Below are 22,655 nucleotides of genomic sequence, written 5' to 3' on the forward strand. Positions count from 1 at the left end.
TAGCATTTAGCTATCGACCTATGTTTCCGAACTTCTGACGCTGGTTTTGTCTCGATAGGACTAGCGGTTTCGAAGATATCAGCTAACGTTTTTTAAGCGCTAAATTACAACGCTGCACAAACCTAGCAAGTTTGGTATCGTTGGACTCGGCAAGGGTTCAGGAGATAAAAAAAGTTACTCCCATGAAAATAAGTCAACCACACCCAAAGTTATAAGCGTTTGCGGAAAAAAAATCCTCCACTAGGTGGCGCTGATTCGAAACTTCTCAGGCTCCTTCAGGGCATTGTGCTGATGACCCATACCGAGTTTCATAACAATCCATTCATGTGTTCATAAAATACAGCATTTTAGCACATCATTCAAAATGGCCGACAGCTAAAATGGCCGATATGGTAAAATTGGATATCAGACGACTCGACACTTTTATGATCTTTGGACATAGGGTTCAGAAGTTATAAGCAAAAATAGCCATTTTTCGTATCTCCGGACCAGTAGGTGGCGCTGCGTCGAAACGCTGCATGTTGCCTCAGGTCATGCTTGTGATGACATGTACCAAGTTTGGTTTTTAATACGATAAAGCGTTGCGGAGATCCTTAACTGTCACCCTCCTTTTTGAGAATACACATTAAAATGCACTATCCAAACTTAAAGGGCTGTAATTCAAGAATGCTTTGGAATATAGACCATAAGTTTGGTCTCGTTTTAAAGAAGAAGCAATTAAAAAAGTTATGGAAGTTTAAATTTACTGTAAATAAAAAATACTTTACTAAATATTTTTTATTTTACATAAAATATATATTTCACAAAAATGTTTTAATCTAAAATTACTATAAAATCAAAGCCACATGTCTAACCAAGTTGTGTTCCAAATTTGAAGTTGATATCACAAAAATTGAAGTCCCCATGAGATTTTGTTTAGGCGCTGTACCAAAAATAGCCACCGGGTGTCATTGAAACTCCATTGATTGTTTTCAAATTTCTGTCCAAATGTCACTTCCATCACAAAACGGTCCCCAAATATGGAACCTTGAGACTCAGACCTTTCCGACGATATGCGTCAAGATTGGAAAAGATTTTAATTTTAAAGTAGTTAAAATAAATGTTGTAATATGAAACATGACGACGCCTACTAGGGGAGGAGCCTCTAAAAGAATTTAAAGTACCATTTCCATGGTAACGCAACGTCCAATTTCAAAACGGTTTTCACAGGATGAATTTTGAGTTCGTAAGCTTTCGAATGATACCTAATTTATATATATATATATATACTCAAATATATGATATGAAAAAAAAGCCTGCGGGACGGTGACAGTTAAGAGGTTAAGTGTATTTTCGCAACTGCTACGTAAAATTTGTTTGCACGTTTATCAAAAACGATTTGAGAAATCAACTTGAATTCCATAACTTTTTGTCAGCATGGTCTAAAGATGATCTGGTTAAATTTTTTATGAAAATTGGAGCAACAGCCTAGGAGGAGTTCACAAAAGTAGGTTTTTCGGTTAATAAAAAATGGCGGGAAAATTTTCAAGACGGAAAATGACTTAATAGGGTGCAATCGAATCGGCTTGAGCCAAGGAATTTTGTTTCCAGCCCTTATGATTCAAAAGTTATTAGCATAAACATGAGTGCAACTTTGGACAGGTGGTGGCGCTAGAGAGATTGAGTTAGTGACTCAAAATTTGCCATAGACACCAATGGCGGAATAATAATAATAATAGGAACGCTAATGATTTCAACAGCTTCTGTGCTTGTTATTTTACTGAAATTGAGATGTATAGATCATCATCAGCTGAATAAATCATCTCTCCACTGATGTGTGGTTTGTTATGATAATATTTGAAAATCTGGAATCTGAGGGTGCAAAAAAATCTAAATATTGAGAAAATCTCCTTTAAAGTTGTCCAAATGAAGTCCTCAGCAATGCATATTACTACTAATAATACATTTATGATATATTTATTTACTAAATATCTTCATGGAACATGATCTTAATATCCTAATGATTTTCGGCATAAAAGAAAAATGTATAATTTTGGCTATAGCCACAGATACACCCGTGAGACGCAGGACTGGGTTTGAGCTCGGGTCACATGTGAGCCGTATTTTCTTTACAAACTAAGAGCCGGCTGGACACGTCATGATCCGTTGGTTTCTTTATAATGTCCACAAAACACACAGAAGTTATTAAGATGCATTGTCATTATCCTGTCGACTGATAGCCTAATGAACAGCTGTATCATCTGGAGTCATCAGAGAGCATTGTGGGAACTGTTAGTGTCCCTGACCGCTGGTTCGTGGTGTTTGTTGACTGCTAGTGTATTGTGGGTAGGTACAGGAGCGGTAACTAACCCGTGGCGAGTCCTGGTCTGATGGCAGTCCGTTCTGGGCAATCTGCTCTCCTTCTCTGTGGACACACACACACACACACACACAGCCGAACGTCAATGGCAGGCCAGTTTTGAGCTCTCGCTTGACCGATGGACAGAAGTGAAACATCCCCTCAGTTTCTAAATGCATCGACTGTTCTCTGTTTGAATAATGCGTACTTTATAATAAATATTACATAAAGTGTTCATTTCATTTCCACGCTGGTTAACCACTAAAATATCTGAATATCCTTAAAGCAAAATTAATTTCCTCCTGAAAAGCATTATATTTATTTAGATCAATACATTATATTAAGATATCAATCTTAACATATTTGTTTTATTTTATTATTTTTACAAAAATAAATTAATAAATTAGATTTAATTATATACAATTAATATATTAAGATTAGTACAAAATAGTTTTAATACTTATATATATATATATACATAAAATGCATTATTTTAGTAAAAATATAATCAAATACATTTAATATATTAAGATAGTATAACATTTATATAAATGTATTTCAAATTAAATGTATTATTTTTGTAAAATTTTAAACTAATATAATTTATTCATATAAATACTTTACATAAAATACATTGGATATGTTAAAATATTATTATTTATGCTAATGAATTATATTTGTTTATATTACCAATATATCAAACTTAATATTTTTACTAAAATAATACATTGAATATAATAATATAAATATGCTTTATATAAATTAAAAAGATTTAATATATTAACTTGATTTTTACTAAAAAAATAAATTCTAATATTTTTACTAAACTAATACATTTAATATACTAATATATGATTTATATAAATAAATTATATTTAATTATATACATTTAAAATAAATATATTATCATAAATTGTATTTATTTGTTACCAAAATAACAATCTTAATATTTTTTCCAAAATATAACAATACAAATATATTATTTACATTAACAAATGTTATTTGTATTAGTTTTATATTAATATCGTAATAGATTAAATGTATAATTTTTTAACTAAAATAATACATTTAATATAATAATGTAAACACATTATATTAATATATTAGATTAGTACAAAATAGATTTTTACTAAAATAATAAATTGTAATATTTTTACTAAACTAATACATTTAATATAATAAAACAAATTGTTTGTACATGATATATTAGTTTTATACTTATATCTTAATATATTAAGTGTATTTAATTTACAAAAAAATTATACATTTAATATACTTAATAATATATGATTAATAAATGATATACATTTAATATTATTTACATTCATAAATTGTATTTATTTATGTTACCAAAATAACAATCTTAATATTTTTTTCCAAAAGAATACATAAATATTATTTATATTAATACATTTTATTTTTTATTAGTTTTATACTAATATCTTAATATATTAAATGTATTTAATTACAACTAATTATTACTAAAATAATACATTAAATATACTAATACAAACACATTATATTTATTTATATTATAATACTTCTCTTCATAATTAATACAATATGTTAAGTACTCTTTTTAAGAACACGAATCATGTTTCGCCGTCAGAGAATGAAACTGAAGTATGAAGTTAACCACACATTACCTGATATTGAAAAGCATCCGTGTGACATGTAGCGTGTGCGTGTGTGTGTGTGTGTGTGTGTGTGTGTGTGTGTGGAGCGCTTACCTCTGTGTCTCTGCATCCTGCACCGGCTCTGGCGTGGGTGGTTTCCTCTTCCTCTCTTCTTCCTCTTGCTGTCTTCTCACTTCCAATAACTCCAACTGACAGAGACAATAGAGTCATGGTGACGTCTTACTAACACACACACACACACACACACACACACACACACACACACACACACACACACACACACTCTCTCCTACCGTAGTGAGCCGCTCCAGCGCTGAGAAGCGCTCCTCCCATGTGGCGGCGGACTTCTCGAAGGCTTCGTGTCGCTTGATCAGCTTCTCCACCTCATCCACACTCTGTCCCATCTCCCGGCTGGACAGATACGGCTCCTGTCCCAGCAGCCACGCCTCTGCCACGCCCGCGTCCCTCGAAAACTGGTGCACTTCCAAAACTACACACACACACACACACACACACACACACACACACACACACACACACACACACACACACACACACACACACACACACACACACACACACACACGAAAGGGGAAGTCAGAGTCAATGAAATTTAAAGCCCAATCTGCCCACATCCTTTTACACACTTCCCATTAGAAGGTCAGAAATAGGTGCATAAGAGTTGCTAAGCATCATGGGAAGAGAGGATCCCTTCGGATCACATCAGCTGGGAAAATCAGCACTGTATGAAATCATAATATTGTTCGGCTGATATATGTCAGACAGGCCATTGTGAAAATAATAAATAATACATTTAATATATTAATACAAATATATTACTATTAAATATATTTACTAGTCATAATATACTGTGCACTAACATAATACATTTATTTTATATATATATATATATATATATATATATATATATATATATATATATATATATATATATATATATATATATATATATATATATATATATATATATATATATATATATATATTAGGGCTGTCAAAAGATTAATCGCGATTAATCGCATCCAAAATAAAAGTTTGTGTTTACATTATATATGTGTGTGTACTCATGTATATATATATATTCATGTATATATTTAAGAAATATTTGCATGTATATACATTTATATAATTTATATTATATATAAATATAAATATTTTATATATAAATATAATACATTTTTCTTAAATATATACATGCTTGTGTGTATTTATATATAAATAATAATTATACAGAGTACACACACATATATTATGTAAACACAAACTTTTATTTTGGATGCGATTAATCGCGATTAATCTTTTGACAGCCCTAATATATATATATGAATGTATTTGTTATTTATAATAATTTTATTCTAATCTTAATATATTTACTAAAATAATAAATGTAATATATGTATATAAATATATTATTTAAACCAATAAATAATATTTGTTTATATTCGTTTTGTACTAACATAATACATTTATTTTATTAATATAAAAATATATTATTTATATGAATAAATTATTTATATTAGTTTTGCACTAACCTTATTACAGTTCATTAAATGTGTGTACTAACATAATACCTTTATTTTATTAATATAGTAGTTATTCCTAATAATTTTCTATAATAATCTTAATATATTAAATACATTCTTATTTTTACTAAAATACTACATTTAATATAAAAATATATTATTATATTAATAAACTATTTTTATTTTTATTAGTTTTATACTAACGTTACATGTATTAATGTACATTTTTACTAAAATAAAACATTTCATATATTAATATAAAGACATTATTTATATTAATATATTATATTAATAATAATTGTATACTAATATTAATATATTAATTATAATATAATAATAAAATGTATTTAATTTAATGATTTTACTGAAATATTACATTAATATATTAAAATAAATATGAATATATTAGTATACTAATCCTAATCTTGCATTTATTTATTTAATTTTATACTGACATTGAATATATTACTATAAATATATTATTTATATTAATATATAACTGTTTTATACTAATATTAATATATTAAATGTATTACATATAACTATTAATATACTAAAATAATATATTAATACGAATATATTATTTATATTAATAAACAATTTTTATTTATATTAGTTTTATACTAACCTTACATGTATTTATTTACATTTTTACAAAAATTAAACATTTCATATATTAATATAAAGACAGTATTTATATTGATATATTATATTAATAATAATTGTATACTAATATTAATATTTATATATGAATAATATAAATAATAATAAAATGTATTTAATTTAATTATTTTACTGAAATATTACATGCATATATTAATATAAATATATTAGTATAATAATCTTAATCTTGCATTTATTTATTTAGTTTTATACTTAAGACATAATACATTGAATATATTACTATAAATATGTTATTTATGTTAATATATATCTGTTTTATACTACTAATAATAATAATATATTAAATGTATTACATATAACTATTAATAATACATTAATACATTTTTCATATTAATGAATTATATTAGCGTTATACTAATCGTAATGTCATTTTGATGTGTTTATATGGAAATGTGTGAGTTTTATGCTAATCATACTCACTCAGTCTTAGCCACTCCCACCGGTCCTCCCACTTGTCAATCATGTCTTTCCTCTTGTCCGTCAACTGCAGCAACTTCTCTTTAATCTGTGTGACGGGGACATGGGCATGAAGGACAGGACAGGGCATCTGAGGACTCTTAAAGCGGCGGTACCCACCTCCTCTGATGCGTAGTGTTTCCGTGCCAGGAGAGATTTGCCCAGCTCGATGCAGGCCGTGAAACTGTCATTGCGGGCATCGATTTCAGCCTTGATGCCCTGGTGGTTGTTCATGAGAAGCTCCACAGATGACACGTCCCTGAAGAAATGCAGGAGAAGAGGACAGATCATAACCTGGACTTCCAAACACTAGGGGTGGGAGAAAAGGTCCATGCATCGCGATTCGTTATCCAACGATTCAGAATCAATTCTGTGTTCAATTCAACCGGCCACTTCACCCCTGTGTGTGTGTGTGTGTGTGTGTTCACCGGCCAAACAAAAAAACCTGTTGATAGGCGAACGTCCGTATGCTGGTGAATTGGCTTCGTTTAAACGGTTAGTTCACCCAAAAATGAAAATTCTGTCATTAATTCCTCTCCCTCATGTGGTTGGACACCCGTCAGACCTCCGTTCATCTTCAGACACAAATGAAGATATTTTAGTGTAAAGCTGATGCTGAGAAAGGCTTCAGATAGGCCTCCATTGGCATTCAGTACATTTACACTCACAAGACCCATAAAAGGCACTAAAAACGTCATTACAAAGTCCATCTCACCACAGCGGCTCTACAATAATTTTACGATGTGACGACAATAGTTTTTGTGCGCAAAAAAAAAAATGCGTTCGAACACATGACCAGAAGCGATTTGTTTACGAGCAGAGGAAGACGCGCGTATCTAAGCTGTTGAATTCTACATTGATCGTGCTTTAGGTCTCGGCGTAGTTCTCAAAATGGGGTTAAAGTGTGCATTTCATGTATTCCCGAACGCCGGATCTGCGTCATATTCTCGCGCATGCGTCGTTATGAATCAGCGAGTCGAATCAGCGGTTCGGAGTGTTATGAATCAGTGGTTTGAATCGCCAGAGTCACGTGATTTCAGCAGTTTGGCCGTTTGACACGCGATCCGAATCATGAATCGACTCACTGATTCATAACGCTTCAAAGCTTCATGATGCTGTGTTTTGAAATCGTCATCACTATATAAGTCGTTATTTGTTTTTTTTGCGCACAAAAACTATTGTCGTTGCTTCATAAAGTTATTGTAGAGCCGCTGTAGTGAGATGGACTTTGTAACTTTAGTCTTTAGTGTCTTTTAAGGGTCTTGAGGGTGTAAAGTGCATTGAGCCAATGGAGGCCTTTCAGAGCATCAGATTTACACTAAAATATCTTCATTTGTGTCTGAAGATGAACGGAGGTCTGATGGGTGTCCAACCACATGAGGGGAAGTCATTAATGACAGAATTTACATTTTTGGGTGAACTAACCCTTTAAGTTTATTAGAAGCTTTAGCTTAACCTGATATACTCACTAACGCAGAAATACAACATTATAAAAACTATATAGATGTTTTTCAAAAACAAACAAAAAAGTGAATTTTCATTCAAATGTAAAAAATTACACAATGTCAGAATGTCAGTTTTGTCATGTATTCAGTAACAGTCGGTTATGTGATGCTTAAATGCTCAATTAATGCATTACAATTGAACTAAACTCATTAGATTTGAGTGGACTAAAACTAAAAACAATTCAGGTGACTAAAATATGACTAAAACTAAATCAAAATGAACACTGATACAGTCCAACCTAATTATCGTTATCTGTAAAATCCACTATCGGTCGACCTCTACTCTAACATCCAAACACACAAAGAACCTCCAACTTTCTGTTAAAGGGCTGGTTGCATGCGATTTCACTTTTTAAACTTTAGCTAGTGTGTAATGTTGCTGCTTGAGCATAAACAGTATCTGCAAAGTTACAGTGCTGAAAGTTCAATGCAAACGGAGATATTGTCTTTTAAAGTGATGGCAGTTTATTGCCTACAAAAATGGCCGGTTTGGACTACAACAAGCTTCTTCCCGGGTTGGTGAGATCATAAACACCTGCTATTAACAAACACTGCCCCCAAGAACACACAACAAAGTGGGCGAGGCCACGGCGCAGTCATTACGAAAGAGAGAGAGCTGTTGCAGAACTACAAACTACATTTGGCCATCTAACCAATCTAAGACCATTGCGTTTTTCGGAGGGATGGGCTTCACAGAAGCAGGAAACAAACGAGCAGTGGAGACAGTGGTGTGGAATAAAGCTAAAATATAAGAAAAATACAGCGTTTTAAAAAAAAATAAGTATTAAAGGGTTAGTTCACCCAAAAATGAAAATTCTGTCATTAATTCCTCACCCTCATGTCGTTCGACACCCGTCAGACCTCCGTTCATCTTCAGACACAAATGAAGATATTTTAGCTGATGCTGAGAAAGGCTTCAGATAGGCCTCCATTGGCATTCAGTACATTTACACTCACAAGACCCATAAAAGGCACTTAAAACGTCGTGACAAAGTCCATCTCACCACAGTGACTCTACAGTAACTTTACGATGCGACGACAATAGTTTTTGTGCGCAAAAAAAATCAAAATAACTCCTTTATCCAACCTCTTCTTGTCTTCCGTGTGTGTCTCCACGACGCATGCGCGAGAATATGACGTAGCGCCGGCGTTCGGGAATACATGAAATGCACACTTTAGTCCCATTTTGAGAACTACGCCGAGACCTAAAGCACGATCAGTGTAGAATTCAACAGCTTAGACACGCGCGTCTTCCTCTGCTCGTAAACAAATCTCTTCTGGGTCATGTGTCCGAGCGCCGGATCTGCGTCATATTCTCACGCATGCGTCGTGGAGACACACACGGAAGACAAGAACAAGTTGGATAAAGGCGTTATTTTGATTTTTTTTTGCGCACAAAAACTATTGTCGTCGCATCGTAAAATGATTGTAGAGTCACTGTGGTGAGATGGACTTTGTAACGGCGTTTTTAGTGCCTTTTATGGGTCTTGTGAGTGTAAATGAACTGAATGCCAAGGGAGGCCTATCTGAAGCCTTTCTCAGCATCAGCTTTACACTAAAATATCTTCATTTGTGTCTGAAGATGAACGGAGGTCTGACGGGTGTCCAACCACATGAGGGTAATTAGTGACAGAATTTACATTTTTGGGTGAACTAACCCTTTAAGACATGTTATACTGCGCCCCATAAACACAACCAAGGAACCACCCCAATAAACACACAAAATGATTGATATGTAACTAGCGCTCAGACACACACCTGGGCTTCTCCTGTGTCTCGATAAGGCGGATGACGTCCTCCATCCAGAGCATGAGGTCGCGCACCATACTGAAGAAGCGGAACTTGTCTCCGGTGTCCAGCAGTCGCGCCCGCCGGCCCTCGCAGGCCTCCAGAAGACTCCTCCAGGCCTCCAGAACCTCGCCCTCGCGCCGCTGGATGTCGTCCGCTTTGTCTCCGGCATACGCGGACTGCAGGCGCACAGCATCCTCCTGCAACTGCCTGACCTGAGGACACCAGCAGGGGCAGCAGTGAGTCAAACGCCCGGTGTGGCAGCCCATTGTGTATTCTAGAGCTGCAACTAACGATTATTTTTTCTGTCGACTAATCTAACGATTATTTTTTCGATTAGTCGACTAATCTAACGATTATTTTTCCAGATTAATCTTATGATTCTTTTTTACTGATTATTGTATTTCAAAGAGGGTAGTGAATTTGTATATTATTTTAACATGAAATCAATGAATGATGACAATATTAATTGTATTTCAGGAAAGGTAGTGGTGTACATAGTATGCCATTTTATAATGAAATATATGAACACAAGAAGCTTTTTAAACAATATATAATGATACTATTCATCATAAAATGTATACAGAGTAGGCCTAATTAGGAAAAGTTGTTTACTATAGGCTAGTAGTTGAGTATGATTTACTTATTGATTTGTGTCAATAGTAAACGAAAATGCACTTGTATTTATCTGCAAAAGGTTCACATACAGGAGCTTTCAGCATAGTGTTAATGTATAACTAGTCGTCTATTTTGAAGATACATGTGCATAAACAACGACTAAAGCTGCCAGAAGTTTTTGCCCAAACTTCAAAGACACATTTAAATGATTAAAGCTAGAGGCATATCTTAACTTTAATGTTACTTTAATCATGTAAACTACCTATATACAACAAGTTATTATGCATATGTGTTTGGGACAGAGCGGAACCAGGTCGCATTTACAGGAGATATATGCAGCCCATAATAAATAAAAGCACGAGACGTACTGGGGTCGGAGAAGAACCCCGGAAAATGTGACCGTCTGTTGCAATACACGCGCCACGGTTCAGCTGCGCGAGAGAACACTGGAAGGGTTGCCAGGTTTACACAACAAAACCCACCCATTCGTTACTCAAAACAAGCCCAAAACAAGCCCAATCGCGTTTCGGGGAGGTTCTCTGGTAAACATCGCGTTCGGGGGGTTAAATATGTGTGTTTTTTTGCTTCAACCCGCGGACATGAGACACAGCCCGCGGCAACAGTGTAGAAGTAGCCCAATTCCGCGGAAAAAAAGCGGACTTGGCAACACTGACTGCAGTGTGAAAGCTCCCGCTCTCCACACACACAGCTTCTGCTCTGCCACCGCGTGCAGTGTGAAACCGGCGTTACAGAGCGAACAAAGCACAGTTTTACTCGGCTTCTGTTTAAAGTACTCCCACACTTTTGAATGTCGCGGTCTGGCTTTATATGATAAATGATAATTTTCACTATGCCCGGGAGCAGAAGCTGCCATTATTCTAGATCTTCTGTTCCATTCTAGAACGTAAATAATGTGCCGCCGACGCGTCGACGCATTTCACGTCGTTGCAGCCCTAGTGTATTCATATGTGTGGGTCTAACATGAACTAGCCAGTGTTGCCAACTTAGCAATTTTGTTGCTAGATTTAACAACTTTTTTTTCTAAAAGCACCTAGCAACAAATGTAGCAATTTTTTTAATTTATTTGGCAACTTTTAGCAACTTCTGGAAAGTGACTCTAATCCAAACTACACACGTACAAGCTAGCTCAATAAGCCAAGCGGTTCATTCATAATTCCTTAAGATCGCTGTGGGAATGTGGAAATCGCTGTAAAAACCGGAAGATCATTTAGGTAGCATATTTACAGAGCACTGCATATGACATGCGGGAATAAACTAGTAGGCTAAATCATGCACACAATTTATAAATCGAGGGAACAAATGGGTAAATCGTGTGGACGGTTTAGCAAATCGAGGGAACAAATTTGTAAATTTTGCGCACAATTAACTTTTTTTTTTCTTGCACGTCATGTGTGGGGCTCCATATTAACTAACACATTGCTTTAATTTATTTTACAAACAAATCTAAATTAGCATTTCAAATAATATCTACGCGTTACATAATGGCGTAATTTTGCCTTGCGATTACGTAATGACGTCATAGCGCAATGACGTCACAACGTCATTTAGCAACTTTTAGCAACAACTCGATCTGCCTTTAACAACTTCCCCTGAAAATTTGTTGGCAACAGTGGAACTAGCATATTTTGCAACATCGATAGCATGGATTAGCACACATTCTTAACATGAATTAATATGTTTTAACAAAGCTAGCACGAATTAGCAGGTTCGCTTACATGTTTTGCAACATTGCTAGCATGCATTAGCATGTTTTAACACTTTGCTAACACGAATGAGCATAATGCTAGAATGATTTAGGGTTTTAACACATTTATAACAAATTAACATGTTGTTAACATGTTTTGCTACATTGCTAACATGGATTAACATTTTTAGCACATTGGCTAACATGATTTAACGCTTTTGCAAGCATACTATAGCATGTTAGCATTAATAAGCATGTTTTCACACTTGGCTAACACGAATGAGCATTATGCTAGAATGATTTAGGGTTTTAACACATTGACAACATTAATTATCATGTTGCTAACATGTTTTGCTACATTGCTAACATGGATTAGCATTTTTTAGCACATTGCTATATTATGCATACTATAGCATGTTGTTAGCATGAATAAGCATGTTTTAACACTTTGATAACACGAATGAGCATGATTTAACTCTTTGCAAGCATACTATAGCATGTTAACATGAATTAGTATGTTTTAACACAATGCTAACACGAATGATCATAACGCTAGAATGATTTAGGGTTTTAACACATTAATAACATAAATTAGCATGTTGGTAACATGTTTTGCTACATTGCTAACATGGATTCGCATTTTTTAGCACACATTGGCTAGCATGATTTAACACTTTGCAAGCATACTATAGCATGTTAGCATGAATTAGCACGTTTAAACACTTTGCTAACACGAATGAGCATTATGCTAGAATGATTTAGGGTTTTAACACATTGATAACATGAATCAACATTTTGCTAACACGTTTTGCTACATTGCTAACATGGATTAGCATTTTTTAGCACATTGGCTAGCATGATTTAACACTTTGCAAGCATATTATAGCGTGTTAGCATGAATTAGCACGTTTTAACACTTTGCTAACACGAATGAGCATTATGCTAGAATGATTTAGGGTTTTAACACATTGATAACATGAATTAGCATGTTGCTAACACGTTTTGCTACATTGCTAACATGGATTAACATTGTTAGCACATTGGCTAACATGACAATGCTTTGCAAGCATACTATAGCACGTTTTAACACTTTGCTAACACGAATGAGCATTATGCTAGAATGATTTAGGGTTTTAAAACATTGATAACATAAATTAACATTTTTGCTAACATGTTTTGCTACATTGCTAACATGGATTAACATTTTTAGCACATTGGCTAGCATGATTTAACACTTTGCAAGCATACTATAGCATGTTAGCATGAATTAGCATGTTTTAACACTTTGCTAACACGAATGAGCATTATGCTAGAATGATTTAGGGTTTTAACACATTGATAACATGAATTAGCATGTTACTTCCACGTTTTGCTACATTGCTAACATGGATTAGCATTTTTTAGCACATTGGCTAACATGATTTAACGCTTTTGCGAGCATAGCATGCAAAAGCATAGCATGTTGTTAGTATGAATTAGCATGTTGCTAACATTTTTGAACATGTGTTTTTAGAACGAGCATGTTTGCTAACATGTTTTGCAACGTGCAGCAGCCCATAGTGTATTAATATCTGTGTGTGTGTGTGTGTGTGTGTGTGTGTGTGTGTGTGTGTGAGCGACTCACCTGCGTCCCCAGAGCTTGGATGTCGTGCTCAAAGGTGGTGTGCATCCTCTGCAGGGTCTCCACCGTGTTCTGGTCCCGGCCCAGCTCTTCCGGAAGCTTCTTGTGCTTGTCCAGGATGCGTCCCAGGATCTCCTTGGCGTCGTGGTAGAACTTGTGCAGCTCGTATGAAGCGGCGAGGATCTGTGTGCGTGTGTCGATGAGCTCCAGCAGATCCGCCCAGGCCTCGTTCAGCCCGTCCTTCCACTCGGCAACGGTTGCCGCGTCGGCGTGGCCGGCGTTGATCAGCTCATCCGCCATCCGGTTGACCCCGTCCACGCGCTCCTGACCGATGTTCCCGGTGTCCCGGGCAAACTCCCGGAAGCGCTCCTGCAGCATCTGTAGCGGAGAGGAAACACACACGTGTTGTAATAATAATACAATAAAAATATGTTTATTTTTTATAGCGCCTTTCAAGAACCCAAGGTCGCTTCACGATGGAGTACAATCAATCACAATCAGACAGCCAGCCTGTTCAGTATAGCAAATAAACAAGCAGGTGTACAACAAATAACTCCAACAACAACAAAGAAGTTATAGAGTCAAAAGAACGATTAAAGGATTAGTTCACCCAAAAATAAAAATTCTGTCATTAATGACTGACCCTCATGTGGTTGGACACCCGTCAGATCTCCGTTCATCTTCAGACACAAATGAAGATATTTTAGTGTAAATCTGATGCTCTGAAAGGCCTCCATTGGCTCAACTTTACACTCTCAAGACCCTTAAAAGACACTAAAGACTAAAGTTCATCAACGATTTCAAAACACGGCCTCATGAAGCTTCGAAGTGTTATGAATCAGTGAGTCGATTCAGCGGTTTGAATCGCCAAATTTCAGCAGTTTGACACGCGATCCGAATCATCATTCGACTCACTGATTCATAACGCTTCGAAGCTTCATGAGGCCGTGTTTTGAAATCGTCATCACTATATAAGTCGTTATTTAGGGTTTTTTGTGCACAAAAACTATTCTCGCCGATTCATAAAGTTATTGTAGAACCACTGTAGTGAGATGGACTTTGTAGCGACGTCTTTAGTGTCTTTTAAGGGTCTTGAGAGTGTAAAGTGCATTGAGCCAATGGAGGCCTTTCAGAGCATCAGATTTACACTAAAATATCTTCATTTGTGTCTGAAGATGAACGGAGGTCTGACGGGTCTCGGACGACATGAGGGGAAGAATTTTTGGGTGAATTTTGACAGAATTTTCATTTTTGGGTGAACTAACCCTTTAACAGAAGCGAGAGGATACGCTGAGTTGGGTTTAACTGTGAAATAAATCTGAATATCATCAGCGTAACTATGAAAGGCAAGACCATGTCGTCTGATTATCTGACCTAGTGGCAGCACATAAATGAGAAATAAAAGATCCATCCATCCAGCTGTGAGACGTAAGCGGAGGTGAAGAGGGGCTGGAGGTGTGTGTTCTGACTCACTGTGACGTGTTCGTAGTCTTGGCCCAGCTCGTGAGATCCAGCCACCACCTCTCTCTCCGCGATCCACTGCTCCAGATCATCCACCTCGCGGTTCAGCTGGAAGAGGCGGAACCGCTCCTCCAGTTTGCCTCTCCTCTCCTCTGATAGGTCCTTCAGTCCAGCGTACAGCTTATCCACCTGTGACTGACGCATGCCGATCCTCTCGCTACACACACACACACACACACACACACACACACACAGTCAGGGTTCATTTCAAGATCTGTTGTTGTTTCCATCTATCTATCTATTTATCGTTCCATCCATCCATCCATAGTTCTATCCATCCACCCATCCATTCATTGTTCCCATCCATCGTTCCATCCATAATTCCCATCCATCCATCGTTCATCATTCCCATCTATCCATCATTCCATCCATCCATCGTTCATCATTCCCATCTATCCATCATTCCATCCATCCATCGTTCATCATTCCCATCTATCCATCATTCCATCCATCCATCGTTCCAACCGTTCATCGTTCCCATCCATCCATCGTTCCCATCCATCCATCATTCATCCATCATTCCATCCATCCATTCAACGTTCCCATCCACCCATCATTCCATCCTTCCATTCATCGTTCCCATCCATTCATCGTTCCCATCCATCCATCGTTCTATCTATCCATCCATTCATCCATCATTCCCATCCATTCATCGTTCCATCCATCATTCATCCATCCATCGTTCCCATCCATCCATCATTCATCCATCCATTCAACGTTCCCATCCACCCATCATTCCATCCATCCATTCCCATCACTCCATCACTCCATCGTTCCCATCCATCCATCCATCCATCGTTCTATCCATATATCCATCATTCCCATCCATTCATCCATCTATCTATCCATCGTTCCAGCCATCGATCATTCCATCCATCCATCCATCCATCCATCATTCCATCCATTCATCGTTCCATCCATCCATCCATCATTCTATCCATCTATACATCGTTCCATCCATCCATCATTCCATCAATCTATACATCGTTCCATCCATCCATCCATCATTCCATCCATCCATCCATCCATCATTCCCATCCATCCATCATTCATCCATCCATTGTTCCCATCCATTCATCCATCATTCTATCCATCCATCCATCTATACATCGTTCCATCCATCTATACATCATTCCATCCATCCATCTATACATCGTTCCATCCATCTATACATCGTTCCATCCATCTATACATTGTTCCATCCATCTATACATCATTCCATCCATCGTTCCATCCATCCATCATTCCATCCATCTATACATCATTCCATCCATCCATTGTTCCATCCATCTATACATCGTTCCATCCATCTATACATCGTTCCATCCATCCATCCATCCATCGTTTCATCCATCTATACATTGTTCCATCCATCTATACATCATTCCATCCATCCATTCATCGTTCCATTCATCCATCATTCCATCCATCTATACATCGTTCCATCCATCTATACATTGTTCCATCCATCTATACATCATTCCATCCATCGTTCCATCCATCCATCATTCCATCCATCTATACATCATTCCATCCATCCATCGTTCCATCCATCTATACATCGTTCCATCCATCTATACATCGTTCCATCCATCCATCCATCGTTTCATCCATCTATACATTGTTCCATCCATCTATACATCATTCCATCCATCTATACATCATTCCATCCATCGTTCCATTCATCCATCATTCCATCCATCTATACATCATTCCATCCATCCATCCATTCATCGTTCCATCCATCTATACATCGTTCCATCCATCCATCGTTCCATCCATCTATACATCATTCCATCCATCTATACATCATTACATCCATCCATCCATCGTTCCATCCATTCATCGTTCCATCCATCTATACATCATTCCATCCATCTATACATCATTCCATCCATCCATCCATTCATCGTTCCATCCATCCATCCATCCATCGTTCCATCCATCTATACATCGTTCCATCCATCCATACATCATTACATCCATCCATCCATCGTTCCATCCATTCATCGTTCCATCCATCTATACATCATTCCATCCATCTATACATCATTACATCCATCCATCCATCGTTCCATCCATTCATCGTTCCATCCATCTATACATCATTCCATCCATCTATACATCATTCCATCCATCCATCCATTCATAGTTCCATCCATCCATCGTTCCATCCATCGATACATCGTTCCATCCATCTATACATCCTTCCATCCATCCATCCATCTATCGTTCCACCCATAGTTTTTCAGTTCTGCACCTCTCAGGGTGGTTGGCGGCCACCAGGCCTCGGCTGGTCTTGGACAGTTGGTGCACAGTTTCAGCGTAATCCTCCACCGCCTGCTCCAAGATCTGGTGCTTCTTCAGCATGGCCACTGAACTCTGCTCATCCTGAGAACAACAACAACAGGCCACACTTCAGAAAAGGAGGTCAATTTTAGAGTCAGAGTCTTAATCAGAGTAATATTCAAGTCAGAATCATATTTAGATACATATTCAGAATGAAGTCTTAGAGTTAAAATAAGATTAAAGGCACAATATGTAAGTTTTTTGGATTGAAATATTCAAAACCCACCAGAACAGTGTTATATATTTTGTTGACTTGTAAGCATCATCTCAAATGTTTCCAAGAATGTATAAATCCAGAGAAATAAGCGATTTCAACCAGAACACGGACCACCTACCAATGACATCATACCCGCGTTACCCTCTGGTGTTATTGTGTAGTAACCATGGCAACACTAGCGCCGCTTTAATATCTGATGTGTTTTATTAGACACTGTTTGGATCATTGATGGACAGAAACTCATTGTTCTCCAGCTCAACACAGTCAGTCTTATTGTGTAAATCTGGTGTTTAGGGTTGGGTATCGTTTGGGTTTTTTTCGATTCCGGTGCCAAACCGATACTTTTAAAACGGTACCAGTGCCTAAACGGTACCTGAACCGATACTTTTTTTTTTAAAAAGGCCACAAAACGAGGTGGATGACATTAAATAGCTTTGAAATTTTTTATTTAAATTTTTTAAAAGTATAATGTATACTTAAATGTATGAATATAAATAAATAAAAAACACAATTTACTTATTTACAAATTATTATTGACTTATTTACAAATGCACAGTAAAACCTAAGCCACCTAACCCAACTAAAACAAGCCTAATATAACTCTAAATAACAGTTACAGTAATAACAGCAGTCGTCTGTGTTCTTGCTCTGCTACAAAACCAGGTTCGAGCTTCAGCGTTATTTAGAAATATGATCATATTCTCTGGCTAAATATTTTAGAACGCATCGTCTTAATGTTTCCATGGTGACGCGTCATGTTTCTCACATGACACACAGCAGCCGCAATAGCGCTGACAGCTCAGCTGTATCAGGTTTATTTCGTTTTTTCTTTTTATTCAAAATATTCACAAACTTCTTAACTGTGTCACAAACTATCTGATGTTCAAATGTGCGAGTGAATGTGTGTTAGTTGATCTATAAAGCGCAATGGGCGGCGCCATGTTAGTTTGCGCCTCAGAATCGGATCTGTCGGATTTACAACACTTGAGAGCATTCTCGTCTCACGAAATACATGAAAGTAAGTGACCAGTGAACTGGAAGAAGAATAGAGTAAACTATATAGTTACTATATAATGTGCATGTATCTGATGTGAATAAAACACGTAACTTTAGTCAAATTATAACCGTCTGAAAGGATTGTCATTGCCGCTTTCATAGACATCAGTGTGTGTTTTTTGCTAGTAGCCTACTTATGAGCATTTAAATGTCTGAAACCTGAAATAAACATGATGTGGTTGAAAACACTGAATAGTTGTCATGAGATGTGGTTGAAAACACTGAATAGTTGTCATGAGATGTGGTTGAAAACACTGAATAGTTGTCATGAGATGTGGTTGAAAACACTGAATAGTTGTCATGAGTTGTGATGTGACGAGCGCTGAGCGTCTGTCTCTGGCTCAGCCAAAGCGCGAAAGCACGTTTGAATTTTGGCACCGAAAGGAGGAACCGAAATCTGCGTTCTGATTCGGTCCGGTACATACCGGTTATTTAAGGCACCGGGTTTCGGTACCCAACCCTACTGGTGTTGTTGATTTACCGCACAGAGTGCCATGTTTTACCGCCTAATATGATCTCGCTCACTGCAGTGTGAACAAGTGTCTCATAGTAGCATTACAACATCACTTTAACACTCTCACATGTGTGTGATATGATCAAACAGCGCTGCGTTACACACACACACACACACACACACACACGAGCGGAAGAAGCGGAATCGCTCGCGGCAGAATAAAAGCTCCGCCCACTCAAGAGTCAAGACGCCTTTGAGTTGAATAAGCGAAAAATTACATATTGTGCCTTTAATATTCAGAATAAAATCAGATTAATATAAAAAAAGCTAGACTCTGATTAGAATTAATGTTAGTTTCGGCAATACAGACAAAAGAAGATTTAGATTCAGATTTAGTTTTAGAGTCAAAATTAGATTAACATTCAAATCCAGATTTAGAATCAAAGTCAAGTTATGGAAGCAAAATTGCCCATTGGCCATTGCATGAAAAAAGTGTGTTTGCCTTAAAAGTGCTCAATGCACATTAACATTAATGATATCTACACACTGGAATAATGAATTCACAGGAACATTAACAAACCTTGGCCTTCTCTTCAGACATCATGTAGAGCTCCTGCTCGCTCATCCAGGCTTCAGCTTCAGCCGCGTCGAAGTAGTACTGCTGGGCCTTATGGGCCTCCTGGAGCCTGGAGTGGCGCTTCTCCGTCTCCTGGATGATCAGGCTCCACAGCGTCTGCAGGTCGGACAGACGGCCTCGGATCGACTCCACGTTGGGGCTGTCGGCCTTCAGGATGCTCTGGCTGCGCTCGAATATATCATCACAGCGAGGCTGATGGCCCTGGATCTCCTTCTGTAACGTCTGGGGATGAACAACAGGGCGTAGATTTGGTTTGAACATTGGTGAATGTGGACTGTTTTTTGTTTTTTTTTTATTAATTTTTTTTTATGTGTATTGTTATTGGATAATTTATTTCTATCTATCTATCTATCTATCTATCTATCTATCTATCTATCTATCTATCTATCTATCTATCTATCTATCTATCTATCTATCTATCTATCTATCTATCTATCTATCTATCTATCTATCTATCTGTCTGTCTGTCTGTCTGTCTGTCTATCTATCTATCTATCTATCTATCTATCTATCTATCTATCTACATGCTTTAACTGATTAACAAATTCAACATATACAAATTATGAAAGAGGCTACATTTAGACATTTATTATAAGATTTTTACATTACACCTTAATGCATTTTATAAATTTTTTTAAAGGGAAACACATCGGCTCTTGAACAACTGTAAATTATTGATAATTACAGACACTATTGAAAAATGAACTAGCAAAACAGACGGCTTCTTTTCAATGGAATCGGTTCAATGGAGTATTTTTTGTCTGATTTATTATGACAAACTCATATTTGATTAGGAACAAAATGATTGTTACAAAATAAACGAATTCTACATATTTTTCATTTGATCTACTGTGATTTTCATGTTGAAATATTGGGGGGGTTGTAACTGATGGATTTGAATACACACACACCCCCATAAACTACGCCCCTGTACGGCAGGTGTAAAGTGTGTGTTGAATCGCTATTGTTTGTTAACCCTAAACACATCACCTGGTTCTTCTTGATGAGCAGCTGAACGGTCTGTAAGTTGTTGCCATGGTCTGTTGACGTAGCGAGGGCCATCCTCTCCTCCACCCAAAGCTGTGGAGAAACCATCCGTTACACATCTGCGGTACACACACACACAAGCGGATAAACACTCAAACGCAAACGTACAATCTCGTCCTCCACGTCGCGGTTAAACTGGTGGATCTCTCGAGAGGCCATGAGGAAGTTTTTCCTCTTCAACAGCGGGTCCAGCAGCTCCTGGAACTTCTGCTCCACCTCCACCCGCCGTCCATCGACCTCATCTGTGTCCTTCCCCTCCTGTCTCAGCACATGAGCTTGAGACTGAAGCTCCTCCACCTCCCTCTGACGCACATCCACCTGGTTCTCCAACATCTGGAACAGCAAAGCACAGACGAGTTAGTCTCATCCTTCAGAATATAAACGCCTCCATTGTGACGTGAGCAATGAAACATCGCAATATTCCTCATTATAATAATTAATGAGCAGAATAAAGAGGCGTGGCCTGGTTGAGTTAGTTAGTCATGTGTTGAAACTGTCGGTTATGGTAAGGGGCGGGGCATTCACAACGGCGGCGCTGCGTCATATTCTCGCGCATGCGTCGTGGAGACACACACGGAAGACAAGAACAAGTTGGATAAAGGTGTTATTTTGATTTTTTTTTGCGCGCAAAAACTATTGTCGTTGCTTCATAAAATTATTGTAGAGTCACTGTGGTGAGATGGACTTTGTAACGGCGTTTTTAGTGCCTTTTATGGGTCTTGTGAGTGTAAATGTACTGAATGCCAATGGAGGCCTATCTGAAGCCTTTCTCAGCATCAGCTTTACACTAAAATATCTTCATTTGTGTCTTCATATCTGACGGGTGTCGAACGACATGAGGGTGAGGAATTAATGACAGAATTTTCATTTTTGGGTGAACTAACCCTTTAAAATTGTGAGTTTACATCCGAATTGCGCGATAAAGTTGCAATTATCTTCTTTATTTTTTATTCAGTGGCAGTGTGAATGCTTCCATAGGTGTGAACGGGTCTTGTTTTCTGATAAACTGATTAAATGAAGCGAGCCATCAGAGCTGATGGATCATCTCAAACCTGTTGTTTCTTGAGCAGGATGTTGACACTGGTCAGGTCTTTGCCGTAGTCGTCTGATTGGATCTGACCCTCCAGGCCCACCAGCCATTTGTCCAGGTCGGCGCAGCTCTGCGTGAAGAGTTCGGCCTTGTTGGCGTCGAACAGACACTGGGCTTTAGTCTGAGTTGTGGTTTCCAGTTCGGTCCACATCTTCTGCAGCGCCGCCAATTTCTCCTTCACTACAGCATCTGTCTCCGGCTTCTCTGAGACCAGCTGCTTCCCATCCTGCAGACACACACACACACACACAGAATCAGTTCTCCATACCCATCCCTGTGTAACACGAGTGATAGTAAATCAGGGAGTCCAAAGTCCGGCCCGCCACGCATAATTTACAAATCGTGCAATTTCACGATGTCAACACAAGGTGGCAGTTCTAGATTTTAG

General features: G+C 37.3%; 1 protein-coding gene across 3 annotated transcripts in view; it reads right to left on the reverse strand.

Annotated features, from left to right (window-relative positions):
• Positions 1-22,655, reverse strand: part of sptbn1 (spectrin, beta, non-erythrocytic 1) — a 163,409-nt gene that overhangs the window by 18,754 nt on the left and 122,000 nt on the right. For all 3 annotated transcript variants that reach the window (XM_079845206.1, XM_079845207.1, XM_079845208.1), the window contains 13 exons: positions 22,230-22,493; positions 21,286-21,510; positions 21,121-21,210; positions 20,074-20,352; positions 17,678-17,808; positions 15,370-15,574; positions 13,900-14,274; positions 9,923-10,167; positions 6,780-6,918; positions 6,624-6,708; positions 4,269-4,465; positions 4,069-4,163; positions 2,350-2,404 (listed from right to left, as the gene is read on the reverse strand). In XM_079845206.1, the coding sequence (XP_079701332.1) occupies positions 2,350-2,404; positions 4,069-4,163; positions 4,269-4,465; positions 6,624-6,708; positions 6,780-6,918; positions 9,923-10,167; positions 13,900-14,274; positions 15,370-15,574; positions 17,678-17,808; positions 20,074-20,352; positions 21,121-21,210; positions 21,286-21,510; positions 22,230-22,493 (2,385 nt within the window). The remainder of the gene's footprint in view (positions 1-2,349; positions 2,405-4,068; positions 4,164-4,268; positions 4,466-6,623; positions 6,709-6,779; positions 6,919-9,922; positions 10,168-13,899; positions 14,275-15,369; positions 15,575-17,677; positions 17,809-20,073; positions 20,353-21,120; positions 21,211-21,285; positions 21,511-22,229; positions 22,494-22,655) is intronic.

The sequence above is a fragment of the Gobio gobio genome, assembly GCF_949357685.1.
Source record: "Gobio gobio genome assembly, chromosome: 19".
Lineage (NCBI taxonomy): Eukaryota > Metazoa > Chordata > Actinopteri > Cypriniformes > Gobionidae > Gobio > Gobio gobio.